The sequence below is a fragment of the Saccharomycopsis crataegensis genome (genome assembly GCF_037102585.1).
Source record: "Saccharomycopsis crataegensis DNA, jcf7180000000077, whole genome shotgun sequence".
NCBI classification, from domain to species: domain Eukaryota; kingdom Fungi; phylum Ascomycota; class Saccharomycetes; order Ascoideales; family Saccharomycopsidaceae; genus Saccharomycopsis; species Saccharomycopsis crataegensis.
This window is the reverse complement of record NW_027043824.1, coordinates 666,554-683,614: the sequence shown is the minus strand read 5'-3', so window position 1 is coordinate 683,614 and position 17,061 is coordinate 666,554. Positions and strand designations below refer to the sequence as shown.

The following is a 17,061-nucleotide window of genomic DNA, read 5'->3' as shown; positions in this document are numbered from 1 at the left end:
GAAGATTTTGGTTTTGGTGTAGATTGAAAGCAGTTTTGGTTTGGTGTGTTGAACGTAGGAAATATTTTTAGAGGAAGAAGTTTCTTGGCTCTACTTTGAAAATCAGGGAATATTATAATGTGTGCTACTCATTTTTGTGTAACAGCTCAGAAAATGCCACAAACTCAGAGTCATCTGAGCATGTGTCTATAATGTAAACTGAAAAGTTGCATACAACGAAGCACAAACACAAAAAAATAATAAAAAAAAAAAAAAAAGCACACCATAACTCTTTATTTATTATTTATACGATTTATACATGCGAGCATCGGATAACAAACCAGCAAACTAATATAACATGGCGTAATCTATTGAAATATCCACTTGGTGTCACTTATTACTCCGCTTCTTCCACTTTTGTAGGTTGAAACATGTTGAGAGTTTAGTGCTAACGGACATAAAATATTGCATGAAACCAGTACACCACGGATGACATCTTCACACCAACATGTTTTCTCTAGAATAATAATGAGCTAAGTGAAGCCTTCCTGGCTGGAAAATCCATTCCCGATATTTTAATGTGTATATCTTCTAGTGGCTTGTTATCCAACTGAGTCTGTGTAATATCGAACTGTTGCTGAATTTTTTTCTGCAGTGCAATTGCATAATAATGACCTTATGGAGCTCATATTTGAAGCGACCTTTGTATTAAGTCAGCCTTCCTGACAGACTTTAATGACACTATAGATACAGAATACTGCAATATCAATGTAGGAGTTGGATTCTGGTCTATTCAAAACACTGTTTTCGCATTTCTGACTGCTATTCTGTTTTTGTGTGACTTCGGTTGATTTTGTGGCCGTTTACAATTTAGCTATGCAGAAAATATAAATATACCTCCTAGGCCAACTTTTTTTTTTCCAACTCAATTCTTTTTTCTTTTACTCTTTTTTCCAAACTTCAAAGACTTAATAGTTATTAAAACAAGTTTATTCTCATTTTTTTAATAATATTTACCAGCATTTCTTAATCATGATGTTTTTGACTGTGCTTACTGCTACCCTCTTAGGGTTGTGGCAGTTCTTTAGTGGCTTGCCACGATTTTATTGTGAGCAAAACATCTCGTTTCTTGTAGCTCATAATATCATTTACTCCTAATTACACAAAATGATCCAAAACACCACTGGTTGATAAACTAACCCCTTTTTTAGCCCGCGTTGATACTTTACCAAACTACAATGCCGAAGACAATTTGCGCTCTTCCTTTGTGTTTTCCCATGTTGCAGCCCTTGATTCCGTATTCTTGACCACCGGAGGGCTATTTAATTCCACCCTGTTACCATATTCTCTTGACTTTGCTGCTGTTGACGATGTTGCCGAAGGACCATTGACTGATGCCGCAATCTCCTTGAGCTCAAGTGCTGTTTTGTGTACCAGTGGAGTTACACAAACACACTCCAAACCGATTCAAATGAATGAGTTTGTCGCTGCCGAATTTAACGGGTACCGAACCCCAATTGGGAAATCAGATGTCAATATCGTGGCAGCTTTGAGAGGTGCGGTTGTCGAATTAGTTGAGTATGGTCTTCCTGTTGCAAAGGTACCAACCTTGACAGATGTTTTAGGTTACTTCTCCATTGATGCTGGTTTCAAAATCTTAGTGGTGTTCATATTTATTTTGCAAATTAAACCATTATTCGGGTATGTTGACGAATCTGCATCCAAGGAAACAACAGAGCTCATAGTGTTGTTGCAAAATAATATTGCACAAATGGAAAACGAGATTGCGAAGCGACACAAAATAATCTCACAAAGACAAGAATCTAAGCAGATTATGGAAATTGAGATTGAGGGAACCACTTTAGGCTCATCAGATAGTAGCTCTGAAGTCTTTTCTGGTAATGATAATGATCTGAGTAAAGAGTTAATAATTGCAGATAGTTTTGAGATTAACCAGCAGCGTGCTGTGTCTGTTGAATTATCAATAGTTGCAAGTACTGAAGATGAAGACGACGATCAGGAGGAAGAAGAAGAAGAAGAAGAAGAAGAAGAAGAAGAAGAAGAAGAAGAAGAAGAAGAAGAAGAAGAAGAAGAAGAAGAAGAAGAAGAAGAAGAAGAAGAAGAAGAAGAAGAAGATAATGATGATGATGATGATGATGATGATGATGATGATGATGGTGGTGGTGAGTGTGTTGAATATGAAGGCTGCTTATTTTCAGTGGACTCAAAAAATAGTAACATTCTTTACTTCAGGCATATAGACACCGGTTTGCTTGGCTACCAGGAAAATGATAAGATTTTCTTGTTCATAGATGGCCAGTTTGAAGAAGTTGATCAGGAGGACTATGGGTGTTAGTTTTTTGCTTGGTCTTTTCTTCGCTTGACGATAGTTGGAATTATCACAAGGTCAGAACTCGAGGCTTTTTGTAGCATCTTCGTTGTTCGCACTCAAATAGATGCAACCACGACGAACCTTTGTCCCAAAGTCTCTGCGTACTGACTATTAGTTGTGTTTTCCATTCGGGTTTTCAAAATTTTGTTTTTTACTTTTTGCTATTCAGTTTTCTCATTGTCGTGTCATCTCCAATTTGATATGTTGTCTTGACCTGTTTTTTGATTTTTCCAATCTTTCAATACTCTTCATCCTTTATTTGGTGTTTCTTATCGTCACAACTTTCCTTCCTTGTTTGGATATTTGCTGTGTTCGTTGGTGTTTCATTTTTCAAAAGTATAGGTGATTGTTTTTGGTGGTTCTTATATTCTTCATAGATACTCTTCAAAGATTATCTGGTGACTTCTCTTTCTATTCTCTGGGGAAGTCCTGTTCTATTTGATTCCTTGATAAAGTTCTGTTCCATCTGGCTTTTCTGTTGAGCTTTATTTTGTTTTCCTTTACTTTTTCTTTATGTAGCCACTATGCTTAATTGTTTGTCTTTAATTTTTTTTTTTTAATTCAATTAAATATACTTGAACCAGGTTCGAGTCCCTTGTAGGTTTGACATTTGAACTCATTTTCAGTGTCGCTTAGCTTCTTAATACCGAAGCTATTTTTTTTTGGCATATACAGCTAGTCAACATCTTGTATATATTTCGTGGAGCATGGCTTCCACGTTGGTGTTTTATCATTGAATATTTCTTGTGTTTTAGCATATAAATATACATCATTCCTTGAGTTTCAGCATAGAAGTATCCACTATCCTTTGTGTCCTGGAATAACAAAAAAACATTTTATTTAAATACTAATAATTATCACTAAAGGGTTTTTCACCATATGATATGGTTTTCCCTAACATATATAATAAGCATTAGCTTATAAGATTTTACATAGATATATATAATTATATATTTATTAATATATCGAACTTTGAAGGAAAAAAAAGGAATAGGAATTCAGGACTACTCAGCCCATCACAACATTGAGAAAGATCACTTTACCAGGACAAAAATTCATTCAGATACACACATTGTTGTGATGAAAGACTGTGTTTCACAAAGACAAAGTTTGCCGTATCATAACAATTGCGAAGTATCACACCATGTCAATTCCACTGGAGCAGTAAGTAGTAAGGACGGTGGGAAGCTTCGGAAATTCCAGCTATTGGTCACCGCAGACAGGGCAACTCCCCCACGAAAATCGGTGATTTCTAATTTGTATTGAAGCTCTTGTCAATCCCCCTGTTTATTCTTTCACATCTCTTCAATCTATCAAATATATCTGGTTTTTCTTTTGGGTGCCTAATTTTCTTGTTCATAATCTTCTAGGTATTTTCTTAATCATCATGTTGCTCAGGGCGTTCATCAAACCTTCCAAAACTTTTGCTGCTACTCTCGGCTCTACCACTGCCAGAAGAATGAATTCATCATTAATTGGACAATTGAAGACCCTTGATGAACTTAATAGCGCCATCAAATCCGAAAAATTGACTTTCGTGGACTTTTATGCCACCTGGTGTGGTCCGTGCAAAGCGGTCTCTCCAATCCTCGAGAAATTGGCGGTCGAATACCCAAATGTCCAATTCAGAAAAGTTGATGTTGATGAGAGTGATGATTTGGCTATGGAATACGGGGTCAGTGCCATGCCAACTTTTGTGTTGTTCAAGGACGATAAGCCTATCGGTAAAATCATCGGGGCTAATGTCAATGCCATCCAAAAGGCATTGAAGCAATATGCTTGAGCGGGTTAAGCTCAGTTCTAATGAAGAGAGATAACAATTTATATCCTGGCAATTTAATTCGGTTTCCTTGTAATCAATAGTGATCACTGCGAGGAAAAAAAAAAAAAATTGCAAGTGGGGTGTTTATGCTGTTTCTATTTCGTAAAGATACTTCTTGGGATAAGATGATTCTGCCATTACTGCTATCACTGAGCCCTTATCCTGTTGGGGATTACTTGCCCTTCAAGTTACTTTTTTGAGTACTCAGTAATTTCTCTTGTCTATATCAATATGAGGATCATAATTTTGAGTATTTTATTCTTAATCAAAAAAAAATCACTCTATAAAAATGACGTTTTATTTCTTCAGCCTAATCTCCGTAAAAACATGAAAAAAAATGAAAAAATAAGCATCCTTCAGAATCACTGTTATCTAGGCAAAGTTTTCTCTGGCCTCACATTGATCTGATGCTTTGAGTGTTCCAGCGTGCAGTAAAACTCAAAATCTTTGCAAGCATGGGATCAGGACCATTTTCAAAGCTTTTGAAGGACCACTAGATATTTTAGTAGGGCATATCGATGTATTTTCCAAGGTCACAAAATGGGAGTAACAAACAACATCATGATAAAATGCTGCTCGAATGCGCCTGTCAGGATTCCACCAACCATTTGTGGTACTGGTGATGAAATAATGCGAGATTATTATTATATATATTTATTTCTTTTTGAGAAGCTGATGACAGAAGGATCCTTACCAAAATTTATATAGTATCCACAATCTATAAATTTAGTTCTACTCTTTTTGTTTAAATGTGAACATATTTATATTTTACAGTTATTGAAGATGTTGTTGTTGTAGCTGTGCGTATATTTAAATATTACACAGAAAAAAAGATCCCACCAAATCTTCCGTTTTAAAGACATAAAAAGATTATCCAACCCTTGGAAACCACTCCACCCATTCAAGAATGGGTAAACTTAATTATGCATTCCCTGAATGGAACATATGGTAGACTCCAGTCTTTTCTTGTCTGTTAAAGGGCCGGTCAACAACAAAAGATTGCTCTCAATGTTGGTTAGTTGGTACTTACATAAATTACAAAAACGGAGAGCTTTATGAAAAAAACACACTTTCTTTTGATTTTTGCAAAGTTTCTTCCTGAGTCAATAAACAAAGTACATGTGCTTAACAATAACAAATGTTAGTAATGGAAACCCGGATGGTGAGATCAGATAGATAGATAGATAGATAGATAGATAGATAGATAGATACTTCTCCATTCAACTTGGTAAAACAATTCAGATTATGAAAGTAAGCTATGATTGAGTATTAAACTTACATATCAAAAAACAAATACCAAAGTATGACAATTGTGTTGAATTGCTTCCCTCTGATAATTTGTAGTACTCGATGAGCGTAAGAGACCAGCAATAATATTCCAGAAAGTAAGAAAGAAAGAAAGAAAGAAAGAAAGAAAGAAAGCATGCGATTTGGAAGGCCAAACTTATGCGGTCATCAAAGATATATCTTTTTTCCAGAAATTTTAACGAAATATTATCTAAAAGTCACCATGCCGATTACCCACTATCCGGTTTTCATGAAGCAATTGATGAGCATGGTTTAATTCGCTTCTCATCAGCCAACATACAGTTCAAATCATTGGGTAGAAAAAGTGTTTAGGGTCAAGAAATCCATAAACTGATCCAAGACAGCCGATACATTCTTCAACACACACTTAGCAATAGTGTTAACAGTAAGATGGATAAGATGTTATAATAGATCCTCTCCAATAAAATAAGAAAGTCATAGTCACGTGCGTGTGTTTACCAATTCAGAAAAAGTTCGAACAATTGTATGTTGCAACAGTTATTATCTTGTTAAGAAGAATAGAAGAGAAGCTCGGTGGTTGGCCTCACAAATTAAACAGATAATCATATTGTTAAGAAGAAGTCTTCCCACTTTACTCCTTCATCCATTTTTCCTCTAACATTTCAAGCCGAAACCTGGTAATCGAAATAGATCAACATATATTATCATAAATATCATCGAACGATGTCTACCACAAAGTTTGCCCTCAAAGGCTCTTCTAAATGCGTTTGTGATTTCTTCGAATACTCCCTACATTCCTTACTTTATCAGCGAGGACTATACGCTCCAGAAGACTTCACAACGGTGAAGAAATATGGCCTTCCCATGATGTTCAGCATTGACGAAGAGGTCAAAAATTATATCCGCCAAGTGATGAGTCAAGTACATAAATGGGTATATAGAGGATCGGTCACTCGGCTTGTGGTGCCAATTGTCGATCAAAGTACCGATGATGTTGTTGAAAGGTGGGAGTTTGTGTTGGAAGTGAGTGAGCCATCGTCGCAAGTCAGGGATAATAATGGGAAACCAAAGGAGGAGATTCAGAAGGAAATCCAGGCAATCATCAGACAAATAACTGCCAGTGTAACTTTCTTGCCAGCTCTTGATGACGGATCGTATACTTTTAGTGTATTGGTCTATGGGGATTCCAAAGGATTAGGAGTGCCAACCCAGTGGGTTGATACTAAAGGAGATGGTAAAGAGGTCGAATTATCGCAAGGGGAAAAGAAAGAGGTGATACAGTTTAGAAGTTTCAGCACAGATAATCATAAAGTAGGTGCCTTTGTGAGCTATAAAATAATGGAGTGAAGATGAAATAGGAGAACTGAAGTATGTATTTTTTTGGTTTTCTGGGAACATTGATTCTTCAGTAAACCAGCATGGGATTATTAGAATTGATAGATAATCTTGTTGTCATTACGGAAGGTTTATTTGACACTCATTTTGGGGATTTAATCAAATATTTCTCAGTTTCTAATTGGAAATCCCTTGCCGATGATAATGAAAATGGTAATTGTAATGGTAATGCTTTTCTTTCCTCTTTTTGTCCCCTTTTAATTCAATTTTTATTGATGATAAAATATAATACAAGTAGACCGATAACGATCAAAATAAAACAGCTAGCCAGAAATCAGGCAAGAATATCTTGGTTGCCATTTTCTGGATTGGGTTCAGTTTGCTGATGGCCGCCTTCATTATTATTGGAATCTCCCAACACCATCCCCAAATGTTCGCGGGCGTTATCAATTCCCGCAGGGAACACCATCTTGAAGTCTTGACGGCACATGGGGCATAGACCTTTACTAGCGTCTGTTTGTAACCATTTGGTGATGCAGTGCATATGGAAGTTGTGATGGCAAGACTCCCCAACCACCAAAGGACAGGAATCACCAGGATATGTGCAAGATGGACAAGTGCCATCGAAAGACACCCGACAAATCCCACAGAGATCGTCCTGGTTGGGTACTGACCAGTGCCAATACGTGACAGCATGCCATTTCTTGAATGTGACCTTCATTGATGGGTGGGATATTAGATACTACTGAACTATGCTCAAAAAAAATAGTGCTTTTATTCAAGTTAATAATGTTTCTCTCTTTGTTTATTGTTTTAGAGGAAATTAAACAAACAAACACAATCAAAAAAAAAAAAAAAAATAAAAAAACGGTTAGGTCACACTGGGCGTTCACCAATTAATTGAATGTATGCCTTATTTACTGTGATATATATATCAGTAATACCAAAAAGGAGAGTAAGTAATCTTCTGTTGTTTTGTTTTTTTGGTTTTCTTTCCCAGCAAGAAAAGTCTGGAAGTTTACCGTGTGGAACATCTAGGAAATGAAAAATATTTTTCTCTGTTTTTCTGAATAGAATGTGTGGCTTCCAGTGTTTGGATCTTTCATTATATCTTTTAGATATTGGGAGATTTTGTTGGGATCTTTTCTTTTCACATACTGGTTGTATATTATACCTGAACCTTGTACATTAAATATCCAGGCTATTTTTGGGTGAAGCACAATTCAAAAGATGAAGCAATCAATTGAGGGTATTAAAGATAATGGAGTATGAAGGGCTGGGTTTTATGCAACTATTTCCATATGTTTCATTGAAGTTCTTTTGTACTAACGATTCGCAATATACAATAACAATAAACCCATTTAGAGTATAAGTTTGCCAATTTGAAGCTTCTTGATATATTGTTCATTTAAATGATTAAATAAATTTAGGATCACCGCTAGATTGTCTTTAAGGTATTCTTGAAAATCCAAGTATGTTGTAATATGATGTAGTATATTACTTATTATATCTTCGGGACTTTTACAACGCTTTCCCTAATGTTTTGGGGGATTTTGTCTTATTTGCTTTACTTTTATTACTCATTTTTGGTCAATAATCTTTACTTAACAACATTTAGGAATAAACAAGGTCCAACGAGATAACTCTTCGGGTCATATTTTAGCCAATAACGAGAAAAATGGTACAGTCTATGCCAATCAAATTAGAATAAAAATAATGACATCTATTAATGATTGAATAACTTGACGGGTATCATTCTGTATTAAAAGTAGAATAGTTCAAAAAAAAACAAAAACACACGAAGCATATTCACTCAGCCACTGAACGGGGAAATATATATAATATATTGGAAAATAAAAACAAAGGAAACATATTAACAAATAACAAGAATAATTTCAGGAAATTCGGTAAGAATTGAATATGAGTTCCACACAACCTAGGCTAACGCAGCACCTGTGGCTTTCCCTATTGACTACCACCAATACATACTTTGCCAGGGGTTTTACTACCTGCTTCATATGTAACCTTATAATTCTCTGGTTATTCATATCACTTCTCCTTCTTTGCATCCTTCTTTTCCTCGCCATCATTGACGGGTATTTCTTCGGTGAAAGCCACGATCAAATAACCAACCAAAACAACATTGGCCATGAGAGCAGCAGAACCGCCACTAATAAGGGTGTTGTCGGTATATTGTTGTAATGAGAAGAAGGTGACCAATGGCAAGACAATCATTGCCACGGTGAAAAACACAAGTTTTTCAATCACTTGTCTGTGCAATGTGTTAGTAAGAAATGTTGAACCATTGAAGATTAGAAATCCATTGGGAGACAATGGAAGGTTATGTTATGTGTGGATCTCGGGCAAATGAAATTTCCAGTTACATCGTCCAAGCCCATTATTTTTACTTGGGAGCACGCAAAATAATATGAAAAGTGCTTCGGTTTGGTTGAACGTACCTAGGGATATCAATAGCCATTGTGAGGGTGGGTTTGAAGTTGGACTGTGTTGGGATAACGTTAAGAATCACTGCTTCACATATATTAGCACCAGCTGGTTGGTGATTTTTGGATGAGATTTTCGCTGTTGATTAGAAAGTGATTATGTAATCACGTGGGAGGAAGGGTGCAGCAGCCTCACCACGATACAGATCAAGATCAAACTCTTCCATGGATGCTATTTTTTTTTTTTTATCATTACTATTATTGCAACTAAAAGTATATTATATAAATAAATTGTATTATATCAATGTATACTTTGTTTCAAATGGATGGCCTCTTCCTAATAAATCAGCGTTGACTATTCATTTGCAATTACACTCCACGCCGCTGAATATTGGTAGTGATCACTAATGATCAATTGAAAAAGTAAGATCCGATGCCCCACCACTTTTCAATCATCATGGTATGAAAGATTCTCCAAAAAGAAAAGAAAAGAAAAAACAAACAAACAATCTCTATGAAAAAAAAAAAAAAAGGAAATTGGGGTCTCGCCACAGTTGCGGATTGGAGCCAATCTGATTATTTGCGGACGATGGGAAGACGTCTCTTTGTTGAAATAATGCACGAGTAAATAATAATCGATAATAGTTTTTGTGGGGTCGTTGGACGTCAGTGGTGGTAGTGGTGATGGGAGATTGGCATATTCGTAAAGACAATTTTGGGCAGTGGTTGTTGTTGCGTCAACGAGGCTATATGTATATTCATTTATATATACATATACAAGAAGGTCTTGTTGATCCTAGCTTATCAAATATCATTTTTCTCGATCTTATCTTATCCGTAGCACTGTAGGATAAGATCTTCTACAGGCCTAGACATCCAGTATACACGCATCCCACCATACTGCACGCATACAATCCAAACACAATCCTTATTTCCCGGTCACAGATATCTGCCAACACAATAGAGAGTATGACACAACGTGCAGGTTGTCTATACACAGAGAGATTGTTGCGGAAACGTGGGCGGTTGCTGGTTGCTTAGATTGCGATGCGGCGGAGATCTGTCAAACATCATACCAGGAGCCCTTGGGGCAAGGTACATCCCCCCGGGACCCTCGCCTCGCCCCCCCTGAACATCGCTGGAGCACCGGATATTCATCATGTATATATTCATCATATATATATAGGGGATCTTTTCCTCTATTTCTTCGCGAGATGGACTATCACAAACTTTTCTGATTCTTCACACTTGTACTCTACAATACTTGTATTCTACAATACTTGTATTCAATTCTTCCAAATAACAATTTTTACTACTCTTTTTTGTGCCCCATTACCAACCAAATCTTTCACAATGTCTAGAATCGTCAATTCTACCGTCACCGCCTCTCGTCACTATATTTCTACCGCCAACGTTGTGAAAAACATGAAACCGGCTGCTAGTATTCTTTATAGCGCCAGATCTCAAAGGTTAATCACCAACAATGGCTCACAATTCCCACTTCTTCGCAACAATGTTGGTGCCGGCGCCAAACCAATGTCGACTTTTGTGGTTGCCGGGATCGACCATTCCTACTCGCCAATCGATTTCCAATTGATGAATTTCAACAAGGACCCTGCGATGACCGAGTCAGAAGAAGATTTTGCTCCAATGGTTAGCACTCCCGGCGAAGAAGTGCACTCACCAGGACACTATCAAGAATGAAGAATGGAAAGAGTCCCCGACCTCCCTTTCCTCCTTCCCCGGTTTTGCGCCTACGCCCTTTTGTGATTTTTGGCGTTTCGCCAATCGTTATTACGAACTAATGACCTTATTAGCTGATTTTTTGATAGTGTTTTTGTCTTTTTTATAGTAATCATTTGTCGATATGTTTTCTCATGGCTTCTTTTAGTAGCAACAACTCAACTTCGTTTGACTTACTATGGGTGCTCACTTACAATGTCTATATTATTCTTTCATGATTTTTTCTTTCTTTCTTTTTTTTGTAGTTTGCCTTTTTTATATAGGAATGGTTATATACGTTATATATAATTTATTTAATTCTTTATCAATTTATAGGCTTGTTTTATTCTCTTGATTGAAATTAAATAGATGTAAGAAGAATAAAAAAGTTAATCCACATGTTGGTATCGTTTAATATATGGTATGTGCACAGAGTGTTTGATTTTCTTTATAGAAAGGAACGTGGCAGGGTACCTATGCTACAATGATGAGATTTATTCCACAAGGAAATAAATCTTCCTTACTTCTTGTCATTTATTTCAGTTTGTTACAATGACAATCACTGTGCGAATTGTTTCACCATCGTTATTTGCAATAAAGGGAAGCCGCAATTGCGGTGCGTTTAAATTTCAGTCTCCCGGGTAATCTATACCATCTCATTTAAAAGCGCGGCAAATTATTTTTTTGTATCATTCTGGTCTTTTCTTTTCTTTTTTCTTCTTCTTTATCCTTCCAAAAGTTTTATACTTTACATGATGAGTTGTTACTATTACTTGACATATCCCTCCAGGTTGAGCCAGTTTCCTTAGGGGAGCAGGCTCCTTGGAAGTTTCAGCATTTGTTGGGCGGGATTGTAATGGGAATGGTACCTTTTAACACACCTTGTTACTTAACTCGGTACTTGTATAAAATCTCTGATCCCTTTCACTTTATTTATAAAATCTGTTTGGAAGGATCGCGTCTAGTTTATCTTGTATAGTCACACACATCAATAAAAATTTACATTGAAGGTTGGACAATTATAGTTTCCTTGTAGTTTACACTGTTTTTTTTTTTTTTGATTCCGCATTTTTCAAGGTAGATGGGACTTTCTGAGCAATGAGTTTTTACCATCTGTATTAATTGCGGTAGAATAGACACTGGTTCAAATCTACCTGAGAGTTGATTACACCAATGTATTGATGGTCCAAATGATTCTCAGGATGTAATGATCTATCTATATGATCTCTCTTTTGAACTGACATTTTGTTTGCGTTGCCCTTTTTTTTTTTTTCGCTTCAACAAAAGGTCACCCGGATTGGCGCTGAAATATTGGGAAAAACAACAGAATTAAATGGTGGCAAAACAGATGGCTCAATTGAATATCATCACCTATAGAATATCGTCCGTTTATCTAAACTGTTAAGTTTTATTTATTATTGTTATTATTATCACAATGAGCGAGGTGGAAATGGTTGATGCCTCTGTGGAACAGGACTTGGTCTTGCAAGAGTTTTACGAAAAATTGGAGATTGTACAAAACGCTTCCACCAACTCAGATTCAAAACTTATTCTCAAAGTTCTTAGAGAATTGCCACCACTTAGAAAGAAATTGTCCAAAGATATTCTTGTAACGATCATTGACAAATACTACCAGGACTCTGATTTCCAAAAAAGTTATTTATTGAAATACTTGGCCGCGACCAGTAAACAATCACAGCCATCTACCGAAGAATTGACCCCGGAAATTGACTTATTCATCCATTTATTGGCACAATTGTACTTGCACGACAAATCCAGTCTTGCCGGGTTGGCGAAACTCAACCAGAAAATCATTGAATTGTTCAAATCTTACAGTAAAAGAAGTTTGGATTACTTGCAAGCCAAGATTTGGTTCTACATCCAACGTACCAGTGAATTACTCGATATTAAGGCCAACACCACCGCCACTACTGAAACTTGGCCTCATTTGGTAGAAACCCGCCACCATTTGTTGTTGTCCCTTAGAACCGCCACCCTCAAACATGACCATGAAACCACCGCGTCGATCATCACTTTGTTGCTTCGTAACTATTCATTGACCAACGACATTACCCAGGCGATCAATTTCGTGTCGAAGATCGAGTTCCCAGAAAACTGCGGTAATAACTTGTATGCCCGGTACTATTACTATCTTTCGAAAATCCACGCGATCCAATTGAATTACTCCACCGCGTTAAGTTATATCATCAATTCTATTAGAAAAGCTCCTCAGTCACAATACGTGAAGGGTTTTTTGGTGAGCGCTCAGAAATTGAAGATCGTTATTGAGTTGTTGATGGGGGATATTCCAGAATTGACGATTTTCACCAACCAACAATACCAACAGCATTTGAAACCGTACATGGAAATCACCAAGGCCGTGAGATTGGGGGATTTGGGATCGTTCAACAAAGCGTTGGAGACTTATAGTGGGTCATTCATTAGAGACAAGACTTATAATTTGATTTTGCGATTGCGTAAGAACGTGATCAAGACAGGGATCCGTCTCATTTCGTTGTGTTACAAGAAAATCTCAATTAGAGACATTTGTATCAAGTTGAAAATGGATTCTGAGGTATCTACCGAATACATTCTTAACAAATTAATTAAAGACCATATCATCGAAGCAGGGTTGGACAATAAAGAGTCGTACATGAAATCAAGAGAGTTTTACAATGTTTATGATTCTGAAGTGCCAGCGGCGGAATTCAATAAGAGAATCGAGGCGATCAACGCGATTAAGAAATCGTTTGTTAAAGAAATGAATTATCCAGAGAGTAAGAACCGGTTCAATTCGAAGGACATTTTGGAATACGAGCAAGAAATGGAATTGATTCGTGCTGGTGAAGATACAGACTTTGACGATTTTCTTTGATGGGTGAGGAAGGACTGTTTGTATGTGTTTTCTTTTCTTCGTTTGTGTGAGAAAGAAAGAGAGAGACGTACGTTAGTTGAAAAGAATTGTATATTTTATTTTATTTTTACCTGAATAAACATGTTCTTTTAAAAAGTCGGGAAAAATGGAAAAAAAAAAAGTAGTAGTAAGCAAATGTATGGTGTGGTGTACATTCAATAGAATCATTAGTAAATGTCAAGGAATCGTACCATTGGTATTTGCAGTGACACTATAAGAAAAAAAAAAGAAGAAATAAATAAAAAATAAAAAAATAAAGAACATGTAATGTATGTGTTAATTCGTAAATCCTTGAAATGCGAGACTTGGTGACACAGAATCATCATTGAAGAAGTAAATTCTTTAACGATTAGTAATTTGCATCTCAAGATGCTCAATAATGGGGAGGATGGAGGGCGGTATTATCATTCAATGCTTCTACATTTTTGATCTCAGGTTGTCCTTTTAAATTCCAAATCATCCCAATGTTTTTGCCCCCTGCAATCTCGACACACATGTTTTATCATTTAGTCAGTCCCCTTCAATCTTTCAAAAATTGAAGTTTCCATTATTTTGGCACGCCTCACTTCAGTTTATAATTTCAGAGCAACTTTTGGAGATACCAAGTTATCAAAGTTTATAAAGCAAGGAAGGGGGTAGAATAAATGCAAGGAATCAAGATTATGCTGCAAGAAGAAGTATATATATTGAATAAACTATTTGAATTATATAATACATGCAATAAGGATGGCCATTCACACTTACAATGAATTGTAAAGAATAGCAGACGAGCAGGATATAAAATAATAGAATTCTTGTTGTTATAACAAGATAGGGAGGGGGATCTATAATGCATTAGAGAGCCGGGCTTTTCTTTTAGATGTATATATATGTATTAGGATGATGAGCAAGACAAAAAAAAACCGGGTGGGCATTGATTGATATTACCATGATGCGCAAAGAAAAGACTGAGAGGACCATTGATCATCACATTGATCTGAAAAAAAAAAATAGGCCAAAGGACGGAGGAAAATAATGAGGATTCGCTATCTGCATAATGTTTCATCTTATGAGAACGTCAAGGATATCATCGTCTTGATTTTGTGTTATAGCATGTATAATTGTCCTGGCTTTGTTTTTGTGAGTATGCTAGCAATGAGAGAATGTCAATATTATGAGATAATATCAATATTATGATAGCGATAAAAGAAGATCATCATCCTGTTGGATTTTGTGAGTAAGACAATATAGCCTGTTTCATCTGTTCTATATTTTCCCTATTCTCCTCTTTATCTGTAATTATCCTATCCTAAGCACAAAGAGATTTTGTCATCATTGTACATTAACAACAAAAAGAAACTGGCGATTGATCAAATAAACGATTTGGTTCATTTGAGTCACTAGTTGAATAGTCTCAAAATCGAGACCAAAATGAATAAAGGATAAGGCATACACCCAGTATATATCACTATTTCTCTATGTTCTTCATATTCTCTTTTTATGTAAATATTCTAATGATGAAATGAATATCCGCCCCCCCTTCCCCCTCCCATCAAGAGGCCTCCATCGAGTCTCTTTATTTTCCAATATCTATATTCTTTTCCTTTGATTCCAAAAAAAAAAAAAAAAACCACCATTGATGCAATTCACGAGCTATATTGTAATGAAATCCCAAACTTGGTGATATCAGGACCTCGGAAACTCACTGGTTTCTTAGTCTCTCCAGAAGACGAAGATGATGAGGATGACGAAGAAGATGCCGAAGACTTAAGCCCCGGTTCCTCTTCGGAGCTGGAAAATGGCACAAAGTTACACCCGACGGTGACCAAGAAATCATTCCATTTACCTTCCCAGAGCATATTGATGGTATGGTTATTCAACAGAGTCGCGAGTTTGAACACGCTCAGGAACCCAATGGTACGGTACAAGTCCTTAAATTTCTCGATATTGGATATATTATTAGCGGGTTTGCCAGAGGAAGACCCCCTAGAAGGATCAACATTGCCGAGGGGGTTTGTAACGGCATTAGGAAGGTTTTTCGATTTCATGAGTTTTTGGAAACTTTGGGTGGCGTGGTGGTCGGTATCCAAAATCCTGGAGATTTCTTCATTCAAGGGACGTTTGCGGAAATTCCACAATTCACAACCAAACGACACATCACTTTCGTAAGAATAAACGTTGAAATCATACTTGGAACATAGCGTCGAGTTGACCGAAGTCTTGACGGTGTACGTCGATGATAGAAGCCCGATCAATGGGTTACATGATAATGTGATGGTCAATGGTTTGCCAGTATAGGTTGAATAAGTAGAATATCTTATGGAATTGGAGATCCCGGGAGTCATATTGGAGATCCCGTACCAAATCTCGGTACCGATGGAAAGACGGGAATTATCATAAAAGATTTTGTTCGATGGTGATGATAAATCATCGTCGTTATTGATGGTTTCGAATGAGGTATCGATTGTCAGACCAAGATTGAAATTGTATAAATTACGGAACCCCACAAGATTCTCATTAGATGAATAAATGTATTCCAATGAGTATTTAGGATAATTTTGTTGGAAGTATACTGTGAGGATTCCATGATTTTTCAATAAATTCGAGTTAGTGCTCAAACATTTCATGAGGATTCTGGAGTTTTGCGAGAAGTTTTTGATCACCAATCCTTCCAAGATGTTGCTAGGAAAATTTAGTTTACCATAAAGTAAGGTGGCATTGTTCTTATTCTTATTCTTATTCTTATTCTTATTCTTATTCTTATCATTATTATTATTATTATTATTATATGATTTATTGTTGATCAGGTCGACAAACTGGTATGTGTTGACGGCGTCTTGGAGCAGGATTTCTGAGGATCCCACGACGTTGCATAAAGGGGCCAGTGAATAGAAATAGGCGATTGAGCCATTGATGGCCCCGATATTGGATAACGTAAGGGAATTGGCACTATGGGACGATGATTTCTTGTTGATGTCGACCTTCGACGCTTGAGGGATGGGGAAGTCAAGGATGGCTTTCGGGGTGGCGACCATTGCCGGGTAGACATTGGTGTGGTCCCACTGGTTGGAAGTGTCGAAGCATCGTACGATATAATCCATGTATGAGTGCATTATAACAGGATAATGGAGGTAATCAACAATAACAATAACGATAATAATACGAGATGGAAAAAATGTCAACGGTGCTCCGTTAAGAAAAAAAA

The 17,061-nt window shown here is 36.7% G+C and overlaps 9 protein-coding genes across 9 annotated transcripts; 6 read left to right on the top strand and 3 right to left on the bottom strand. All coding sequences in view use genetic code 12, as the record gives it.

Annotated features, from left to right (window-relative positions):
* Positions 1–1,146: 1,146 nt before the first annotated feature.
* On the top strand, positions 1,147–2,335 carry DASC09_028370 (uncharacterized protein; the record flags this gene model as incomplete). The annotated part of the gene is made up of 2 exons (XM_064996440.1): positions 1,147–1,165; positions 1,191–2,335. 2 exons carry the CDS (start codon positions 1,147–1,149, stop codon positions 2,333–2,335), a joined length of 1,164 nt encoding a protein of 387 aa, XP_064852512.1.
* A 1,116-nt stretch (positions 2,336–3,451) lies between these two features.
* Positions 3,452–3,637, top strand: DASC09_028360 (uncharacterized protein; the record flags this gene model as incomplete). The annotated part of the gene is made up of 1 exon (XM_064996439.1): positions 3,452–3,637. One exon carries the CDS (start codon positions 3,452–3,454, stop codon positions 3,635–3,637), a length of 186 nt encoding a protein of 61 aa, XP_064852511.1.
* Positions 3,638–3,758: 121 nt separating this feature from the next.
* Positions 3,759–4,154, top strand: DASC09_028350 (thioredoxin family protein; the record flags this gene model as incomplete). Its single annotated transcript, XM_064996438.1, has 1 exon — positions 3,759–4,154. The coding sequence occupies one exon, from the start codon at positions 3,759–3,761 to the stop codon at positions 4,152–4,154; it is 396 nt and encodes a 131-aa protein (XP_064852510.1).
* Positions 4,155–6,185: 2,031 nt separating this feature from the next.
* MAD2 (spindle checkpoint protein MAD2) lies at positions 6,186–6,809 on the top strand (the record flags this gene model as incomplete). The annotated part of the gene is made up of 1 exon (XM_064996437.1): positions 6,186–6,809. One exon carries the CDS (start codon positions 6,186–6,188, stop codon positions 6,807–6,809), a length of 624 nt encoding a protein of 207 aa, XP_064852509.1.
* A 322-nt stretch (positions 6,810–7,131) lies between these two features.
* Positions 7,132–7,518, bottom strand: APC11 (anaphase promoting complex subunit 11; the record flags this gene model as incomplete). Its single annotated transcript, XM_064996436.1, has 1 exon — positions 7,132–7,518. The coding sequence occupies one exon, from the start codon at positions 7,516–7,518 to the stop codon at positions 7,132–7,134; it is 387 nt and encodes a 128-aa protein (XP_064852508.1).
* Positions 7,519–8,846: 1,328 nt separating this feature from the next.
* VMA21 (Vma21p) lies at positions 8,847–9,276 on the bottom strand (the record flags this gene model as incomplete). Its single annotated transcript, XM_064996435.1, has 2 exons — positions 8,847–9,069; positions 9,257–9,276. The coding sequence occupies 2 exons, from the start codon at positions 9,274–9,276 to the stop codon at positions 8,847–8,849; spliced, it is 243 nt and encodes an 80-aa protein (XP_064852507.1).
* A 1,318-nt stretch (positions 9,277–10,594) lies between these two features.
* DASC09_028310 (uncharacterized protein) lies at positions 10,595–10,945 on the top strand (the record flags this gene model as incomplete). The annotated part of the gene is made up of 1 exon (XM_064996434.1): positions 10,595–10,945. One exon carries the CDS (start codon positions 10,595–10,597, stop codon positions 10,943–10,945), a length of 351 nt encoding a protein of 116 aa, XP_064852506.1.
* Positions 10,946–12,398: 1,453 nt separating this feature from the next.
* Positions 12,399–13,838, top strand: RPN3 (proteasome regulatory particle lid subunit RPN3; the record flags this gene model as incomplete). Its single annotated transcript, XM_064996433.1, has 1 exon — positions 12,399–13,838. One exon carries the CDS (start codon positions 12,399–12,401, stop codon positions 13,836–13,838), a length of 1,440 nt encoding a protein of 479 aa, XP_064852505.1.
* A 1,664-nt stretch (positions 13,839–15,502) lies between these two features.
* MDM10 (Mdm10p) lies at positions 15,503–16,969 on the bottom strand (the record flags this gene model as incomplete). The annotated part of the gene is made up of 1 exon (XM_064996432.1): positions 15,503–16,969. The coding sequence occupies one exon, from the start codon at positions 16,967–16,969 to the stop codon at positions 15,503–15,505; it is 1,467 nt and encodes a 488-aa protein (XP_064852504.1).
* Positions 16,970–17,061: the final 92 nt, after the last annotated feature.